General features: G+C 37.9%; 1 protein-coding gene across 11 annotated transcripts in view; it reads right to left on the bottom strand.

The window, feature by feature from the left end:
* DOCK9 (dedicator of cytokinesis 9) overlaps nucleotides 1-15,900 on the bottom strand; it is a 137,604-nt gene that overhangs the window by 93,585 nt on the left and 28,119 nt on the right. For 6 of the 11 annotated variants that reach the window (XM_075138090.1, XM_075138062.1, XM_075138072.1 and 3 more), the window contains exon 2: nucleotides 4,281-4,397. In XM_075138090.1, coding sequence (XP_074994191.1) covers nucleotides 4,281-4,397 — 117 coding nt within the window. Of the gene's footprint in view, nucleotides 1-4,280; nucleotides 4,398-5,571; nucleotides 5,610-6,295; nucleotides 6,305-13,853; nucleotides 14,038-15,900 lie in introns of those variants that run through there. The other 5 variants (XM_075138118.1, XM_075138135.1, XM_075138126.1 and 2 more) reach the window with 2 other exon arrangements.

Genomic DNA, 15,900 nt, shown 5'->3' with positions numbered 1-15,900 from the left:
CGCACCTCGAATCCTGTGTTCAGTTTTGGGCCCCTCACTACAAGAAGGACATTGGGGTGCTGGAGTGTGTCCAGAGGAGGGCAACGAAGCTGGTGAAGGGCCTGGAGCACAAGCCTTATGAGGAGCGGCTGAGGGAACTGGGGTTGTTTAGTCTGGAGAAGAGGAGGCTGAGGGGAGACCTCATCGCACTCTACAACTACCTGAAAGGAGGTTGTAGCGAGGTGGGTGTTGGTCTCTTCTCCCAAGTAACTAGCGATAGGACGAGAGGAAATGGCCTCAAGTTGCGCCAAGGGAGGTTTAGATTGGACATTAGGAAAAATTTCTTTACTGAAAGAGTGGTCAGGCCTTGGACCAGGCTGCCCAGGGAAGTGGTGGAGTCACCATCCCTGGAAGTATTTAAAAGACGTGTAGATGAGGCCCTTAGGGACATGGTGTAGTGGGCATGGTGGTGTTGGGTTGACAGTTGGACATGATGATCTTAGAGGTCTTTTCCAACCTTAATGATTCTATAAATTTGATGAGAACAAGTTAGGGAATAACCTGATTAGTGAATTCAGTGTAGAAAACTCAGAACTTGAGCTTGTGAAAAGCAACTGAAACAATCTTGAAATGCTAAATTAAAAAATGACCCAATATGTGAAGAGAAAGTTGCTGATAAAAAGCTCTTCTGGAAACTAGAGAAAAGCAAATTTTGCTATTGTTTGGATATGATAGCATCAAGGAAAATGTAGAAAAGAAAAAAAAATTCAAGCCTACTTGTTTGGATTTGAAGATCAGCACAAAGTAGGACAAAAATCATGCTTTTCTGAAAAGTAAATGAGCTGCTACCAAACATATATAAAAGGAGAGAAAACAGGATTCATAACCTCAGCTAACCAAGTTTAGGATGATGGCAAACGCATTTAAGTGGAAATCTGGAAAGGTTCATGTAACAAGATCAGTTGGCTGAAGAATAATCCTTCAATCTTTACGAGTTTTCCCAGAGCAGAGCATTTTCTGCTCCATCCTTGCTCCAATATTTCTTTGGTAGTGGTTTGAGCTTAGAGCTACTTCTGACAGCATGTTTGGAGAACAGTCATAGCTAAACAGAAAAAGGTGACTTATTTGGTTTTTTCCTTTCCCTCACTAGGCGAATAACTTTCATCAGGAGAAAGAAAGAAAAGCAAGTTATATGTGGTCCAAAGAAGCCAGCTGCTGTGCAAGCTTTCTGTTCTGATATTGACTAACAACTCATATCAGTTCTCCTTTAATATTTAGCTTCTCTGAGATGGCAAGTGTTACAAACTGAATGTGGCACTGACCATGACTACAGAACAAGACATTAAAACATTTGTTACAAACGTTTTGCCTTTGAATTCCTGCCAAGTATTGTTACTAGTTATATGAAAAACACACTTATTAAATTACATTTCAGTTATCTAACTGCATTACCTGGAAAAAAGTTATCCAAATTATGCACAAACATTTGTCTCCAATTTCTCCCAAAATAATATCAACTTTAGCACAATTTCAATAGCTTTATTAATCTGCCTTTCTGAAACTACATAACTACTTCTGTAATCTACCGAAAAGTATAGAAGTGATTATCTAGTGCTGAAAAGTAAGTATTTTTTGTGCTGTTTTAAGCGCTAGTTTTAAGGCCGTGCTGGTAAGAAAACCTTACTCTTAATGTCTTTGTAAATAATCAGGGCTTGGCTTCCTTTTTAGGCAAGTGTTTTTTAGATTGTAATCAGTTTAACCTAAGCATGAGGAAAAACTTTGTAAAAATAAAAACTAAATGCTCTAAGAGGAAATGACTTGAACAGGTTTTTAGACAATGGTAAGAGTTTCCACCTATATACTGTTTTAAGTGTGTATACAGGTAGTTCTAAATACTCTAGCTCACTACTTTACACTCATCTTGTGGGGGGTGAGGGCAGTATCAAACGTTTGAGCCGAGGCTTACCCAAGAGCTACCCACACATTGTGTGACAGCAAGAAGTTAGGAAAAAGGAATTAAAAACAAATATGTAAAGCAGAATGGCAAATACAGAAAATATGCCATTATTTCAATGATTCAAACAATACTGGCAACCATATCAAGACTAATGGTTTCAAAACTGTAAATACGATTATGGAAAACTGCACAGGGTTAAAAGGTTTAACTTGCAAAAAAATAAATAAGCATATAAGAGATTTCTGTTTTCTGACTCGGTAATATTTTCTTAATACATTGAATGACAGATTTAAACGCATTGTGTTGTTGAAAACAAGCTAGATAGATCAAAGTAGTATTGGAGAGTCACGTGTACAATAAAAATATTTGGAGTAAGTTTGTGCCAGCAAATCTTAGAAGGAAATAAAAGTTTGATAGCATAATAATAAAGTTTGATAGTACAAACCAGTCTTCATTCAAATCAAGTACAAAAAGGGGACTCTGACAAAGACTATATAGGGGAAACCCAGAAAATGCATTCAGATATTACACTGCTGAGGGATAAAGAAACAGGAAATCTGACTATATTCCAAACTTGTGACTACCTGAAGGAAATCCTCTGATGTAACACACACTTTAATGACTGCCTTGATGAAAATCTGACCATAGAATCCAAACGAAGGATGACAAAAGGCATTACAGTTTATGAACAAAATTCAGTCATTCCCTTTAAAGGATTAGACTGAGAACTATGGACTAGCTTCAGTCATATAGGTCTGAGGTTAAGAATTGCAGAAGAGGCCACTTGAAACAACAGTTAAACACTTCAGACATCCCCTAGACTGCTCAAACAAAATGCCTGAGGATATTTGTGATAGGTTTATTTCTTCTCCACTGATAATTCAGAGCTGTTCACTAGAATGACCCCTGCTAATCTAACTATTCAATTAGACAAGAGTACGCTTAGCAGAAGTATCCTTGATTCCTCTTGATCTGCGATATTGAAGAGCCACACTGTAGAAGGGGAGCCGGCTGATATAGCCCACACACGCTTTTCAGTCCCAAAGCCAATACCTGGTGTAGGGCATCATCATGAGTGGTCTAGCATTTGAAGACTAGAATCATTAGCTAATGTTCATAGGCAGTATGACTTCCTTTTCTAAGAAGTCTTACTTGCAGTCCTTCAAAACTTTCACACGTGGTTGAGAACACATGAAGCCCAAACTACTCTCTAAATACCTGTAGCTTGCTAAAACCAAAATTTTTAGCTCAGAGTGGGAAGGCTACAAGTAGAGTTATTCACGTAAAAATCAGTGATAATGAAGCACATAGATTATACTAAAATCAGAGTCCAGGTGCACTCAGGTAAATACTTTAATAGGCTACAGAGAATTTGTGAAAAACGCAACATGTGTAATTTATGGGACTTTAATATGGCCTTCTGTAGAAATACACTAACTTATCACCAACTTTCCCCACGATAAACATAAACTTAGCTTCAACTACTTGGCTGAATAAAGTGCTCAGCTTTTCAGGTAGGTTTTTGCAGAGCAATTCTAAGGTATTCAACTATGATACAGTCCCCAGAAGTAGTTAATTTACAGACAGTTCAGATGTCTGCATACTTTTCAAATATAGGTAGAAATTTTGACTGCAGGTATGGGCATGTGCGAGAGAGACTTTCCTCACTATTTACACCAACTCCAGCCTCGAAGATGTTTGGTGGTTATCCTAACTGGATCTACAACAAGATTCAAAAAAGTGTATTTAAATAAACTATTTATTTAATAAACATGGTTATTTTATAGAAATATATTAAGATGATCACAAATCTTGGTAAAGTCTGGCTTAATCAAGTCAGAGTCCTGTCATGCAGGGGGTATTTTGCCAAAACCCAATTTTGGCTGGTAACACAAGCTGAGAGTAACAGCTTTCATTTGAACAGGTTCATGCCCTTCACTGTTAAGGAGGGGGAAGAAAAAAAAAAGCACCTATCAATTTAAGAATTAAAGCATGACAAATAGCAGATGCTTTTTGTGAACAAACATCACATGATTTCCTACATCAGAAAAGGGGGGAAATATCTAAAAATGACTGATAACCTACTTCAAAAGGCAGTGAAATTGCTGAGTTGCAGAAGTGGACCTTATAATCAGGAACGATAAAGAAATTGTGCTATTTCTTCTTCTGTAACCTGACAGAATAAATCAAGCAGTGTAAAGGGACTCATGGCAAAGACTTTTTTTTTTTTTGTACCTAAAGAGAGTTAAAAAACCCAAAGAAATGGGAAGTTATTATCTCAGGACTACTATTGCTAAGAATCTGTGTTTTTAAAAAAAAAGGGGGGGCGGGAGGATTACATTACCTGAAAGTCATCATAAGGGAACAGTAGCATCTCACGTAAAGCATCATTCAAAATCTGCGTTTTCCTCTGAACGATGACATTTTCATAGTCTATCGGTTCTATGAGCTTTGGTTTTGCCTAGGGAAAAAAAAGAAAGGAAAATCAATTCAGGTATATTGAGGAAAAATTACAACTGTTGACTCATTTTAAGAAGTTACTGCAGAATGAGATTTCATCTACCTCGAAAACTACAGTATCCAAAATGCACATTTTATGTCACACTACACCGTATGTATAAGTGCAACTGATAATTAGAGACAAGCATGCTATTTGCCTCAGAAGGAAGAAACAGAACTACTTCACAAAACGCACTGAGTCAGAGCTTATCAGAATAATCTTGCATGTATTTTCACTGCAAAAAACATTATAAAGAAATGACTAGTCTCTTCCATCGGTGGTTACCTTTGCTTGATACTGCCTAGAAAGCTCTGATCTGGGTTTAGCAGGGATTAAAACAATCTTAATTCAAAGCTAAGATTGAACTTTGTTTTAATTCAAGTAGTAACCTGCAGTAGGGATAGGCTAATTGACATTCCTCCTTCTCTATAGTTTTGTCAAAATTCTCACAGGTCATTTGCTTCCTCTTAATTGCATGAGTAGCTATCATCAGTTACTATGTATTGATTCAACATTTAAACCCTATACCACTGTCAAGGCATTACAGCTGGCTGTGCACAATCAGACAGAAAAACCTTCACCCTGCCAAGCATTCTGTTAAGTGGTCAGATGGCAAAGCAAGTTTAGAGAGAGCTCTCAATGAGGCAGCACTGCCTGGGAGCGTGCAAACTAATGCAAAGCTGGAGTTATAATCTAGCTTGCACTTTTTGCAACTATAATTGTATATCACAGTATCAGACATAAAATTACCTTTTTTTTTTTTTTTTACAAGTGGCAATTACAAGAGACTTTCCAATTGATACTTTATTAAGGTACTAATTTCAAAGTAAGGTATTAAACATAAGAACGGCAGCAAGACAGCTTATGCCATCATTATAGCTGATCAGACAAGATTAGATTTTTTTTTAATATATATATATGTATATATTTGCATAACTTATGTAAATAACCTTTCAAATTCCAGCTGTACTGCACAGAAGAAATATCTTTATATCTAGCAGAGCTCAAAGGGTTGTAGTGAAGGGGCTACATCTGGCTGGTGACCAATCACCAGTGGTGTTCCTCAGGGTTCAATTCTAAGGCCAATCCTATTCAATATATTTATCAGCGAGCTGGATGCAGGAGTTGAACGCACCATTAGCAAGTTTGCTGATGATACCAAACTGGGAGATGCTGTTGGACTCTCTTGAGGGACAAGAGGCCTTGCAGAGGGATCTAGATAGATCGGAGCATTGGGCTATGATTAATGGGATGAAATTTAACAAGTCGAAATGCCGGATTCTGCACCTAGGACAGAGTAATGCCAGGCACAAGTATAAATTGGGAGAGGAGTGGCTAGAGAGCAGCCCTGCAGAAAGGGATCTGGGGGTGCTGGTCGACAGCAGGCTCAATAGGAGCCGGCAGCATGCCCTGGCAGCCAAGAGGGCAAACCGCACCCTGGGGTGCATCAAACACAGCGTAACCAGCCGGCCAAAAGCAGTGATTATCCCGCTGTATTCAGCATTGGTGCGGCCTCACCTGGAGTATGTGTGCAGTTCTGGGCCCCACAATTTCAGAAGGATGTGAAGGTCCTTGAATGCATCCAGAGGAGGGCAACAAAGCTGGTGAAAGGGCTGGAAGGAATGTCCTGTGAGGAGCGGCTGAGGACTGTGGGCTTGTCTAGTTCAGAGAAAAGGAGGCTGAAGGGCAACCTCATTGCTCTCTACAGCTTCCCGAGGAGGGAAAGTGGAGAGGGAGGTGCTGAGCTCTTCTCCCTGCGATCCAGTCATAGGACGCGTGGGAATGGTTCACAGCTGCACCAGGGGAGGTTTAGACTGGACATTAGGAAGCATTTCTTTACCGAGAGGGTGGTCAAACACTGGAACAGGCTTCCTAGGGAGGTGGTCGATGCCCCAAGCCTGTCAGTGTTTAAGAGGCATTTGGATAATGCCCTTAACAACACGCTTTAACTTTTGGTCAGCCCTGAATTGGTCAGGCAGTTGGACTAGATGATCATTGTAGGTCCCTTCCAACTGAAATAGTCTATTCTATTCTATATTCTATTCTAATCTTTAGTATATCAGTAGTATTCTTGAGAAACCATACAGGTCTTTTCTTCATCTAAAAGTGAATCAAATACATATGTTTTTCAAGGAATTAGGAAAGCTTTAGTCAGAGAAAGTTACCAAAGTTTTCAGGCTTAGTTCATAGGCTACTCAAAAGTTATTTGGGATTCCCTCATATCTACCATATGGTATTTTTACTGTTAAGAAAAATGCAAGAACATAACAGAGCATAACAGCTGAAAAGGGCAAAAAAGCAAAATCTGGAAAATAAATCTACAAAAAAAATGATGAACAAAATGTAGCTTTGTCAGCAAAAATAGCTACCATTTACAATCACACTGGAAGGATTTACTAAAAGTTCGTAAGGTAACAACATGCTCAGCACAGGCCAATACACACTGAGCTTGCCACCTTTCTCCTTAGAGGAGATGGAGAACAGCTGTTCAGTTCGCTGTATATTGTACCCATTTTGAGAGCTTAGCACCTGAACCACAGCTGCTGCTACATCTTCTCCTCTCCTTCCTGAACATGGCTTATCACAAAGCCAAGAACTAACACCAGTGTCCTTGAGAAAAGGATTAAGCTTATGTTCATGCACGCGTCTGTAGCTGAAGTGGTTGGACCATTTTGACTTAGCTCAGAAAAGTACACGAGAAGCATGTAAACACAGCGTAAGAAAAGGTTACATTTTCTTTAATGTACTAATTACACAAAATATTTTGGTTGTAAGAAAACTTTCTGAATATTCTGCCTTTGAATATTCAGACTGCTGCAATGAATCCCAAACTACTGAAATGGTGTGCTCCGAGCTTCCTTAGTACTCGGAAGGCAGATGCACCTTCTTCACCCAACTATTTGACACATTTCTTAGATGCAGTCTCTACCAAATTACCCCTTCACAAAATTTCAGGTTGAACAGCCCCACTGTGTCAGATTGTCATAACAAGTTCTGATTCCAAAGAAATTCCAGTAGCTTCACCTACCCTTTCCAACTCTTCACCAAGGCACTAACTGTCCAGTATAAATTTGCTTCCTTAAGCACATGAGATGGGGATAACACAGAGTATGAAGAGCCCCTCAAACTTTACTGCTCTTTAAATGAAGTACAAGACAACACTTATCATTCCGAAGGCAAGACACCCTTTGCTCATCTTTCTCCCACTTTCAATGTAACAGGTCTCTCTCCACCGACACAGGCGAGCAAGATGCTCACATGCCAATCACTGAGCTTGAGCTCTTGTGCAGTATAGTCTTATGTTAAAACACAGCTTAGAGACTACTACAGTACTATGGCCAAGTCAGCCCATTTGGTCAAGCTGGCCTTTACCACGTGACCATGCCTTCTGAAGAGTTTGTCATGAGAAACTATTTGCAGTGTGCTGCAGTGACAGGTTTATTTGAGTGTAGTGCAGGATGGCTGACCTTTAGGAGAAACAAAAATAATTACTCCAAATTAAACTGGGTCTAAGAAATTAGTAGGGGAGAAAGACCATTTGAGTTGTGTATACAATCAGCCTCTTCTGTTAGCTAAAGATTTGGCTTCACAATTGGCTTAAATTAATTGAAAGGAGGGCTGACACTAGAAGGACCCACTCTCATGCCACGTTCCTGAGCCTTCTCACACTAGTACCAGCAACTGAACAGTCGTATTTTAAGACAGATTAGGAGTGGTCTGGCTTTAGAGAGTTCCTCCCAAACAGCAAGCTTTCAGCCCAGATTGGCTCTCTGAAATGCTTATCAGATGGCTGCATGACCATTTGTGCCAATAGGTGGGAGCTGATGGGACCCTTTCAGAAGCAGGAGAGATTCAGATTACTAAACAGAACATGAAACTGTCCTTATTAAAAGCTGTTGCAAAAGCATTTTTTAATTCTGTTTCTCAGCTTCAGTGCAGCTCAAAATTTTTAAAATGTCCTTAAAAAAAAAAATTCAGGCCACATATTTTAATATACTTAAAATGCAATTTGGGAAACCTTTTAAAGGAAAGAAGAAACATATACATGGTCAATACAGTCAGAAGGTTCAACATGTTAGGACATCTACTACCTGAACCAGCAAGCAGATAGATCACAGCACTAATTCCACTAACTGGTAGCAACGGAAAGCTGTCACCTCAAATGGGTAATGGATTTTTATGTGGTGCTGCACATGATCAGCATTTTCATCCTTTCCTCCCTGGTGCTGAAGAGCTACATCCATCCTCCTGTTAATTCTCTTGGGAAGGCAACAGGTGAAGACTGGAAGAAAGCTAGCTCTGGCTCCTCTCATTTTACCAGCAAAAATAGAGGAAAAGGATTACTTTTAAAAACAGTGTAACTAATATTTCATGAGCACACACACACAATCACTTCTCTAGCACAGCTAGTTCAAAAACCAAAGATGCATATAGTGCAGCTTCAGAAAGCATCCAATTCATTGCAAATGCACGTCTCTACCCTAAAGTCACAAAACAGGTCCACCACAACCATAAAATTGATAAAAAAGAATCTTAAAAGAAAATGAGCTTTGCTCACATTTTGCTTACATGCTGTAAACACAAAATTAAAAAAGAATCCTCCCTCATTAGAAGCTTTTAAAGAATCTAAAGCTCTCTGGAGCTGAGGCCCTGAATATACACATGTCCTCTAAGTTAATGGAACACAGAGATAGTTAGTGGTACTAGAAAACTACACCACCTTCCTATTTAATCAGTAAAGTACCCGATTTGCAGAAATATCATTTCTATAAACATTCATGAAGAATTTGCTTCCCTAGATTTCTCTAAAGTGTTACTCACTTCTTTCTTAGTCATTTGACAGATTCAGAAGGAAGAGGATGTTTTATCAGTTTGAACCAGATATGAAAAAAGAAAACAATAAACAGCACACTGACGTTGGCATTTAGCCAAACCTACAACACCACAAGGAAGCAGATTCTCTCTCAAGCTCTTCTTCAGAAAAAAGATTTTCTGGTCTATTATTTCATGTAATATAAAAGAAAAGATACTGGGAGGTACAGTATTGTTCAATATGATTTATGGACCAGCTGATACAGATAAAATTCAGCCCCATCAAAACTGCAAAATAAGTCTACAGGCACTAAAAGTCCATCTTTCAAACAAGGCTTAACTTTTCCTATTAATCTGCAACACGCAACATTTTTATTTCCATAATCTAAGAAAATGTTAAGAGCATAGGGCTTCATGGGGTCCAGCACTCAAGCTAGCCAGTGCCGTATTTGGAAGATAAAACAGCAAAGTATCTGCCGTATGACTTTGGTTTTTGCCAGTGCATTATAGGTATGGAAACTTATCAGAAATAAGGAGCATTTCAAAACAGCAGTCATGACACCCACATGGTAACCATTTTAATCTGCCGAATACGGGTTATATATTTGGACAAGCAGTGTCAAAAGCCATCAGATAAAAGGAATTTTAAGTTAGGAGTTCAATGACTGCCTACATTATATATTACTGAAAAAATAATACAGTACATTTTTTCTTGTATGTTTAAATTGAGACAAATGTTATCTTCCTCTTGTCTTCTCACAAAATAAAGGATGGTCAGGTTAAGCACACTGGGTATTGTTAGCCTCATGCTACAAAACATCATTTACCTTACAAAAACATATTTGCACCTGCAAATTAACAAGTCCCCATAAAGAGTAGAGTGGAGCTACAAGCACTAGCAGGCAACACAGCATATGAATTGATGAATATATGGTGTTCCATGTTGCTCAACATTGGCCTGAGGCAAGCCACTTTGGACAAATAATAAGACTATTCAATACTAAACATGGGCAACTGCTCCCTGTATCTTATTGTCCCACAACCACAATAAACTCAAAATAAAGTGTCCAAATTGTGTTATTTTTTAATCAGCTTAAAAATGCATTCAAAAAATTATATGTATCCTAGAGCTTATTCTTAAAAATTACATTACTCATTATCCCCTTTCTTAGGTATGGTTAACTTTGTGACGTAAACTTTGGGCAATGGGAGGGAATAAGCTGCTATAGGTTTATGTAAAAAAATACCACTATGCATATATTTAAGCAACAATATGCTTTCATTGACAAATTCAAAACTTTTAAGTCTCTAGGGCTTGAAAGAATGAAATGCATTAAGTCACCTGTTTTCATGCTTACATAAACAGACCAGAAGTGCTTACCGGGGCTACAGACACAGAGTGAGCCATACAAAGAGTAGACAGTTATACAAGCTTTTTTGCAAAATGTTTCTTTAAGAAACAATAATTAACTTTTCCTCCTTCCCCCCCCTCGCTGCCAGTTTAACCTGAAAGCCTGAAAACTCTTGTTCTATTGTTCACCCAAGTCTTCAGGGGGCTGTAACAGAAGAGAATGGGGGTTTCCAAAACTCAATGAACACAGTCTAAATTATAAATAAAAGCACAATGCTTTGTAAAGTATTTCATTGATGGTCAAGATCCATTGAAACACAAGAACACTTTTCAGAGCTCAAACATTTTGATAAGACTTTCTGTATTGCCAGTATTTACCTCAGGTTGTTAATATGGATGCAGTTCCAGTTGTTTAGTTTCTAGACTCCTCTGTGATTTGCTTTACCTTCAAACACAAAGTAAGCATGCTGTGTCCTATGAAGTTCTCTTATCAGCGCAGAAACTTCTAACACTAGAATCAAACTTGGGCAATGCTCTGCTGGACAGAGGAGCTCAGGTGTCTTACATTTTATACTGCCAGTGCATTTCCAAGCAGAAAGATGGCCTCCAGAAGTTCCAACTTCCCAGAAGCATCACCTGATTTGATAAGCAGTTACTACTTCTGACTATAAAAATGCAACTGGACAGCACATGTACTAATTTGGGAACTTCTACAACAGCTAGCACAACAGCAGTTCATCCCAAGTAAGGTTTCGAGGCACCACCCGGAAAATCTAAATGCTTTTTCCATGGGCTCTTCCTGCTTGTTAACCGCAAAAGCAAAGTTATGACACAATCTAATTCAAATCGCAGGAAAACAAGAGAGCACACATACTAACATACTGGCACTGAAAACAGCAGATGACTTCTTTTGTGAGCCTAGGAAAAGTTAATCCAGGCACAGTGCTCAATCAAATAACATTGTATCAATATCACATGGGATGCTTACGGTTATAAATACTCAGTTCCCTCAATACTCTAGCAGTGTGTCTGTGAACTACATTTGAAAGAATTAAATGAATACCACAGAAAACTTGTTCTTTCCTTCTGTCTCACCTTTATAAAAAATACACAAAAAACTCAAGTGCTAGGTAAATCACATCATAATTATCCATAAAAAAGAATACATCCACACCTGAGAGAATGTTTTAGGCAACAGTTGATGAGAAGTATTACTACAGTAAACCAGAAGCCTCCTGTTCCTAATGCTTTTGCGGATTGCTATCTAATACAATTCTAAGGTTTCTAATCCAGAAAACAAGAAGTTCTGCTGTTACAGAACTGTTTTGTTACACCAACTAGCAATGTTATCAGTCTTACTTATTACCTTACTGCACCCTATACGGGTGAGAAAATACCTACTTTCACTGTGGCAGTAAAAATCTACTGCAACATCACAACCCAATTAAATAAAAATGGACCCAAATGTCGGTGTTAAATGAAACATAGCACCCTACTTCTTGCTTTGTGCCTAGCAGTACGCTTAGTGCAAAGTGTTCTGCACCATTTCATTTAGTTTACCTCAATAAACTAGACAAAAGCAGAAGCAAAAAGGGATATTATACCATCTATAATTATATGCCATATATACGCTTGTCTATATATGTAACAGATTAAGACCAAAATTGCAACTGAAATTACAACAAAGACATTTTTTGCTTGACCCATGTGGAACCTAAATGTTCTTCCCTTGAAATATTGACCTTTGTTTTGAACACACCCTCTTCATCTGAAAATGAAAAAAGGGAGGGCAAACACTGGAGTTATATTAATCCACGAACATTAAATTAAGTAGTACCTGGAAAACTGTAAGGATGTACTTCATAAATGATAAGTAAATATTTTAAAAAAATAGAGTAATATTTTATACTTTTTTCTTTTTAAGTAAATACATACGCCTGCTGATCAACTGCAGTACTCTAAGTATCTGCAGAAACACTAATATCCTCTCCGAGTATTCATGGGGGAATAAAAACAGTTCTAAATAAAGTTAAACATTCCAAAGGCAGGAAAGCACACACAAGATTAGCTCATATTGTACTGATGAAAATCTGGAGCAGAAATCAGAACACACCCATACAAAAAAAACCACGTTTTACTAGCAACTGCTCTGAATAGAATGAAACTAAAGAAAACAGTGTAAAGGAAAAGAAAATTTGTCTTACTAACACACATGTAAGCTTTCAGTTATATACAGTAACAATTCCCATAAAGTTACAGATGTGTATTACTAAATATAGATAGCCAAAATGTTTTAGTTCAATTCTTAAACACATAGCATGAAACTCAAATAAGGGGGGGGGACCATAATTTGAGGATTACAGCTCCCACTAACTTCAACCACAGCCAGACAAATAAAGAGGAGACCGTCATCCTTTAATTCAGCAATTAAGTATGAGATATTACTAAGTAAAATTGGAATTTTATTAAGAACTATCAAAGTACTTCTTTCTACTGATACATATGTTATCAGTTTAACAATCCTCCTCTGTTATTTGAAAAGGTTTATTGTCCTAGCTGGAGAGAGTTGGTGGATTCATTACAGCTTGATTATTATGTTCTCTTGCTGTACTACTAAAATTCCAACAGAACTAAGTGTGTAGCGATATAAAAAAAATGTTCTTATTTGATTATTTCCCCCACATACAGAAATATTCCCTTTTCCCTCACTGGAAGATACTTTAAAACTTTAAATTCTTAAATAATGTGCATTGAAGGCATTGAAAAATAGATCCTTTAACAGAAGTACACCTGAATTATTTAGACAGTTCTTAGAACATTTAAGTAAAATTTAACCATTACACACACAGTCTTTAGAGAGTTCAAATATATTTTAATTAAAAGATATGCTGAGCAGTTAAAAAATAGAGGTGCTAGAATGTATTTTAACGCGCAAGTAGTTTCATGCTAGGTTCAAAGAGCTGTACAACTGTGCTAAATAGAACAGACACTGAAAAGCAGCTAGTATGAAAACCAAATTCCAAAGTCACACTCAGAGAGAACCAAAGATTTGGTAAACCAGAACAGCAAAAAATTAATTAAAGAAGTAGACAATACACAAAGAATCAAACCTAAATCTTAAACACACCTTCTGCACAGATAAGAATGCTGGAACTTCTCATTAGCATCAGATTAAGCAGTTTTTCACTAGCAGACAGAACGGGAATTATTAAAGGGAAGGGATAGGTTGTTTAAACAATTCTTACCAGCACTACCACAGGACTCTCCACTTCTACTTCACAAGGACCTGCATCCTTGCACTGCTGCGGAGACTCTATAATAAGCTCTTTCTTAGGATTTCTGTTTGTTCTTGCCTGCATTCTTTGATTGAAAATACAAACAGCAGCAAAACCATATGCTTTTTGGCATCAAAGAAATCAACATGCCAGTGATCCAGTGAAAACAATAGCTTTTTCCCCAGCCCAAGCAGCAGAAAGTACAAACTAGTCTAACTACTCGGCTGCAGTTTGCTAAATCTGTCATGGTGGGAATGCATGACAGACAAAGGCCAGCCCCTAATCATGTTGTATTCCTCTGGAAAAAAAAAAAAAGGTGGATCCATTTTAATGCCTTAAGGTTATGAGTCAAACACAAAAGGGAATGTGCATTTCTAAAATGACCATGTAAAACAGTCCAAGTCTTTTACAGCACATAAAATCAAGGCTTCAATATTTTAAAATATTTTTATTGTAAAAATTAGCCACTTGTTGACAACTGGGCCTCTTCAGAAGTATAAAACCCTAAGTGTTAGTTTTTTTTTTTTTTACATTAATATCTCTTACTCAGGTACTATCAACAACGAGCCACTAAGCAAGTACATTCTCCAGGGCCAATGCTCCAAACAGATATACATTGCTCTTTTTTGGGGTTAGGGTGAGGATGCTCTTTTTAATCTTAGTGCTAAATCCACATTAAAAATTTACCTTAGTATCAAATTGTCTTCACAGTAAAAATCTTACATGCTCTACAAAGATGCTAACACAAAAATAAAATAAATTTTAAAACCTCTTTATACCTTCAACTTTTAAGCACTTAACTCTTCAAGTAAACTACCAGTCTCCCTCAGCCTCTTTCCTTGCTTGAGACAGCTCGCGTCTGTCTTGCACATTATTAGTGCTCTCAGCTCATTCCTGTCTCCTCAGAACCCTCCAGCATTGCAGATGTCCATCACTGATCACCCTCCAAAAAACCACCAAGACAACGCAACAAAATATTCACACATCTTGAGTGAAGTCACTTGACAGAACCTCAGATCTCCAGCCATGAAGACCAGCCAGCCATCACTCGCTGCCTTTGGCTTCCATAGGATTTTCTTTCTGCTGACAGTACAAAACACTGGGGGGGTGTCTTCCCTGTATTGCGAACAGTTTTCAGAAGTGTCTCTTGGCCTTGTGATTCAAGGCCACACAGTGCTCGGTGGTTAGTATCTTCCATTCCCGTCCTTAAGTGCAACATAAACTCAAGTCATGCTTCAACTTTGCTTTTGTAATCCAATCTACTCTCCTACTATATCGTTACTTATAGACACTGTTCAGCATACACACACACGCAAAATAAGAGGCAGAAATTTTAATTGGTATCATTTCTGTACAATTCTTTAGTGTAGTGCAAAGCAATTTTGTATGCCACCTAGTTGACATTTTTGGTAATTTTGACTAACCTAGCTCCCTCATGCAGTAGTTTTAGCATATGATTGTATGCTAAATTCCTCCTGAAAAAAGTGGACTGTGATGAGCAGTTTTCTCCAGGTTTTGAGAGGTGTATTTTGGTTTTCCCTTTGTTTCTTTTTAACACTAATGAGTTGCAACTTCCAAGTGCACAAACCTCAATGGCTGTATTTACCAAGCAAAAAATACATGTGAGAGAAAATTTAACTCCCCAGAGAAGCACACGCCTATTTTAGATTCACTGTCCACTAGAGGAACCAGGCAGCTGTGGAAACTAAGCCACCACCTTCATTCAATTCTCAACTCTGCTCCACTTCTTTGGACAATTAATTATCTCACTTCAATATAACTGACATCCTAAATTTAACTTGACATGAATTTTTATCTATTCTCTAATAGAAGAGAAAGTCACCTTAATCTGCAGAAAGCAGATCAAGTGGTGAAAAAGCACAAATATCCTCTTTCATTGCTAGTATTTTTAAGAAGGCACAACTTCAGGCACAGGTTTCTTACTCTTCACACCTAACATAAGATGTTAATATCCCTTTCTCTTCCTCTTCTCTCTGCTCTCACACCTGTATAAGATATTGTTATT

This window comes from Calonectris borealis, chromosome 1 (assembly GCF_964195595.1).
Source record: "Calonectris borealis chromosome 1, bCalBor7.hap1.2, whole genome shotgun sequence".
Taxonomy (NCBI): Eukaryota; Metazoa; Chordata; class Aves; order Procellariiformes; family Procellariidae; genus Calonectris; species Calonectris borealis.
This window is presented reverse-complemented; position numbering and strand designations above follow the sequence as displayed.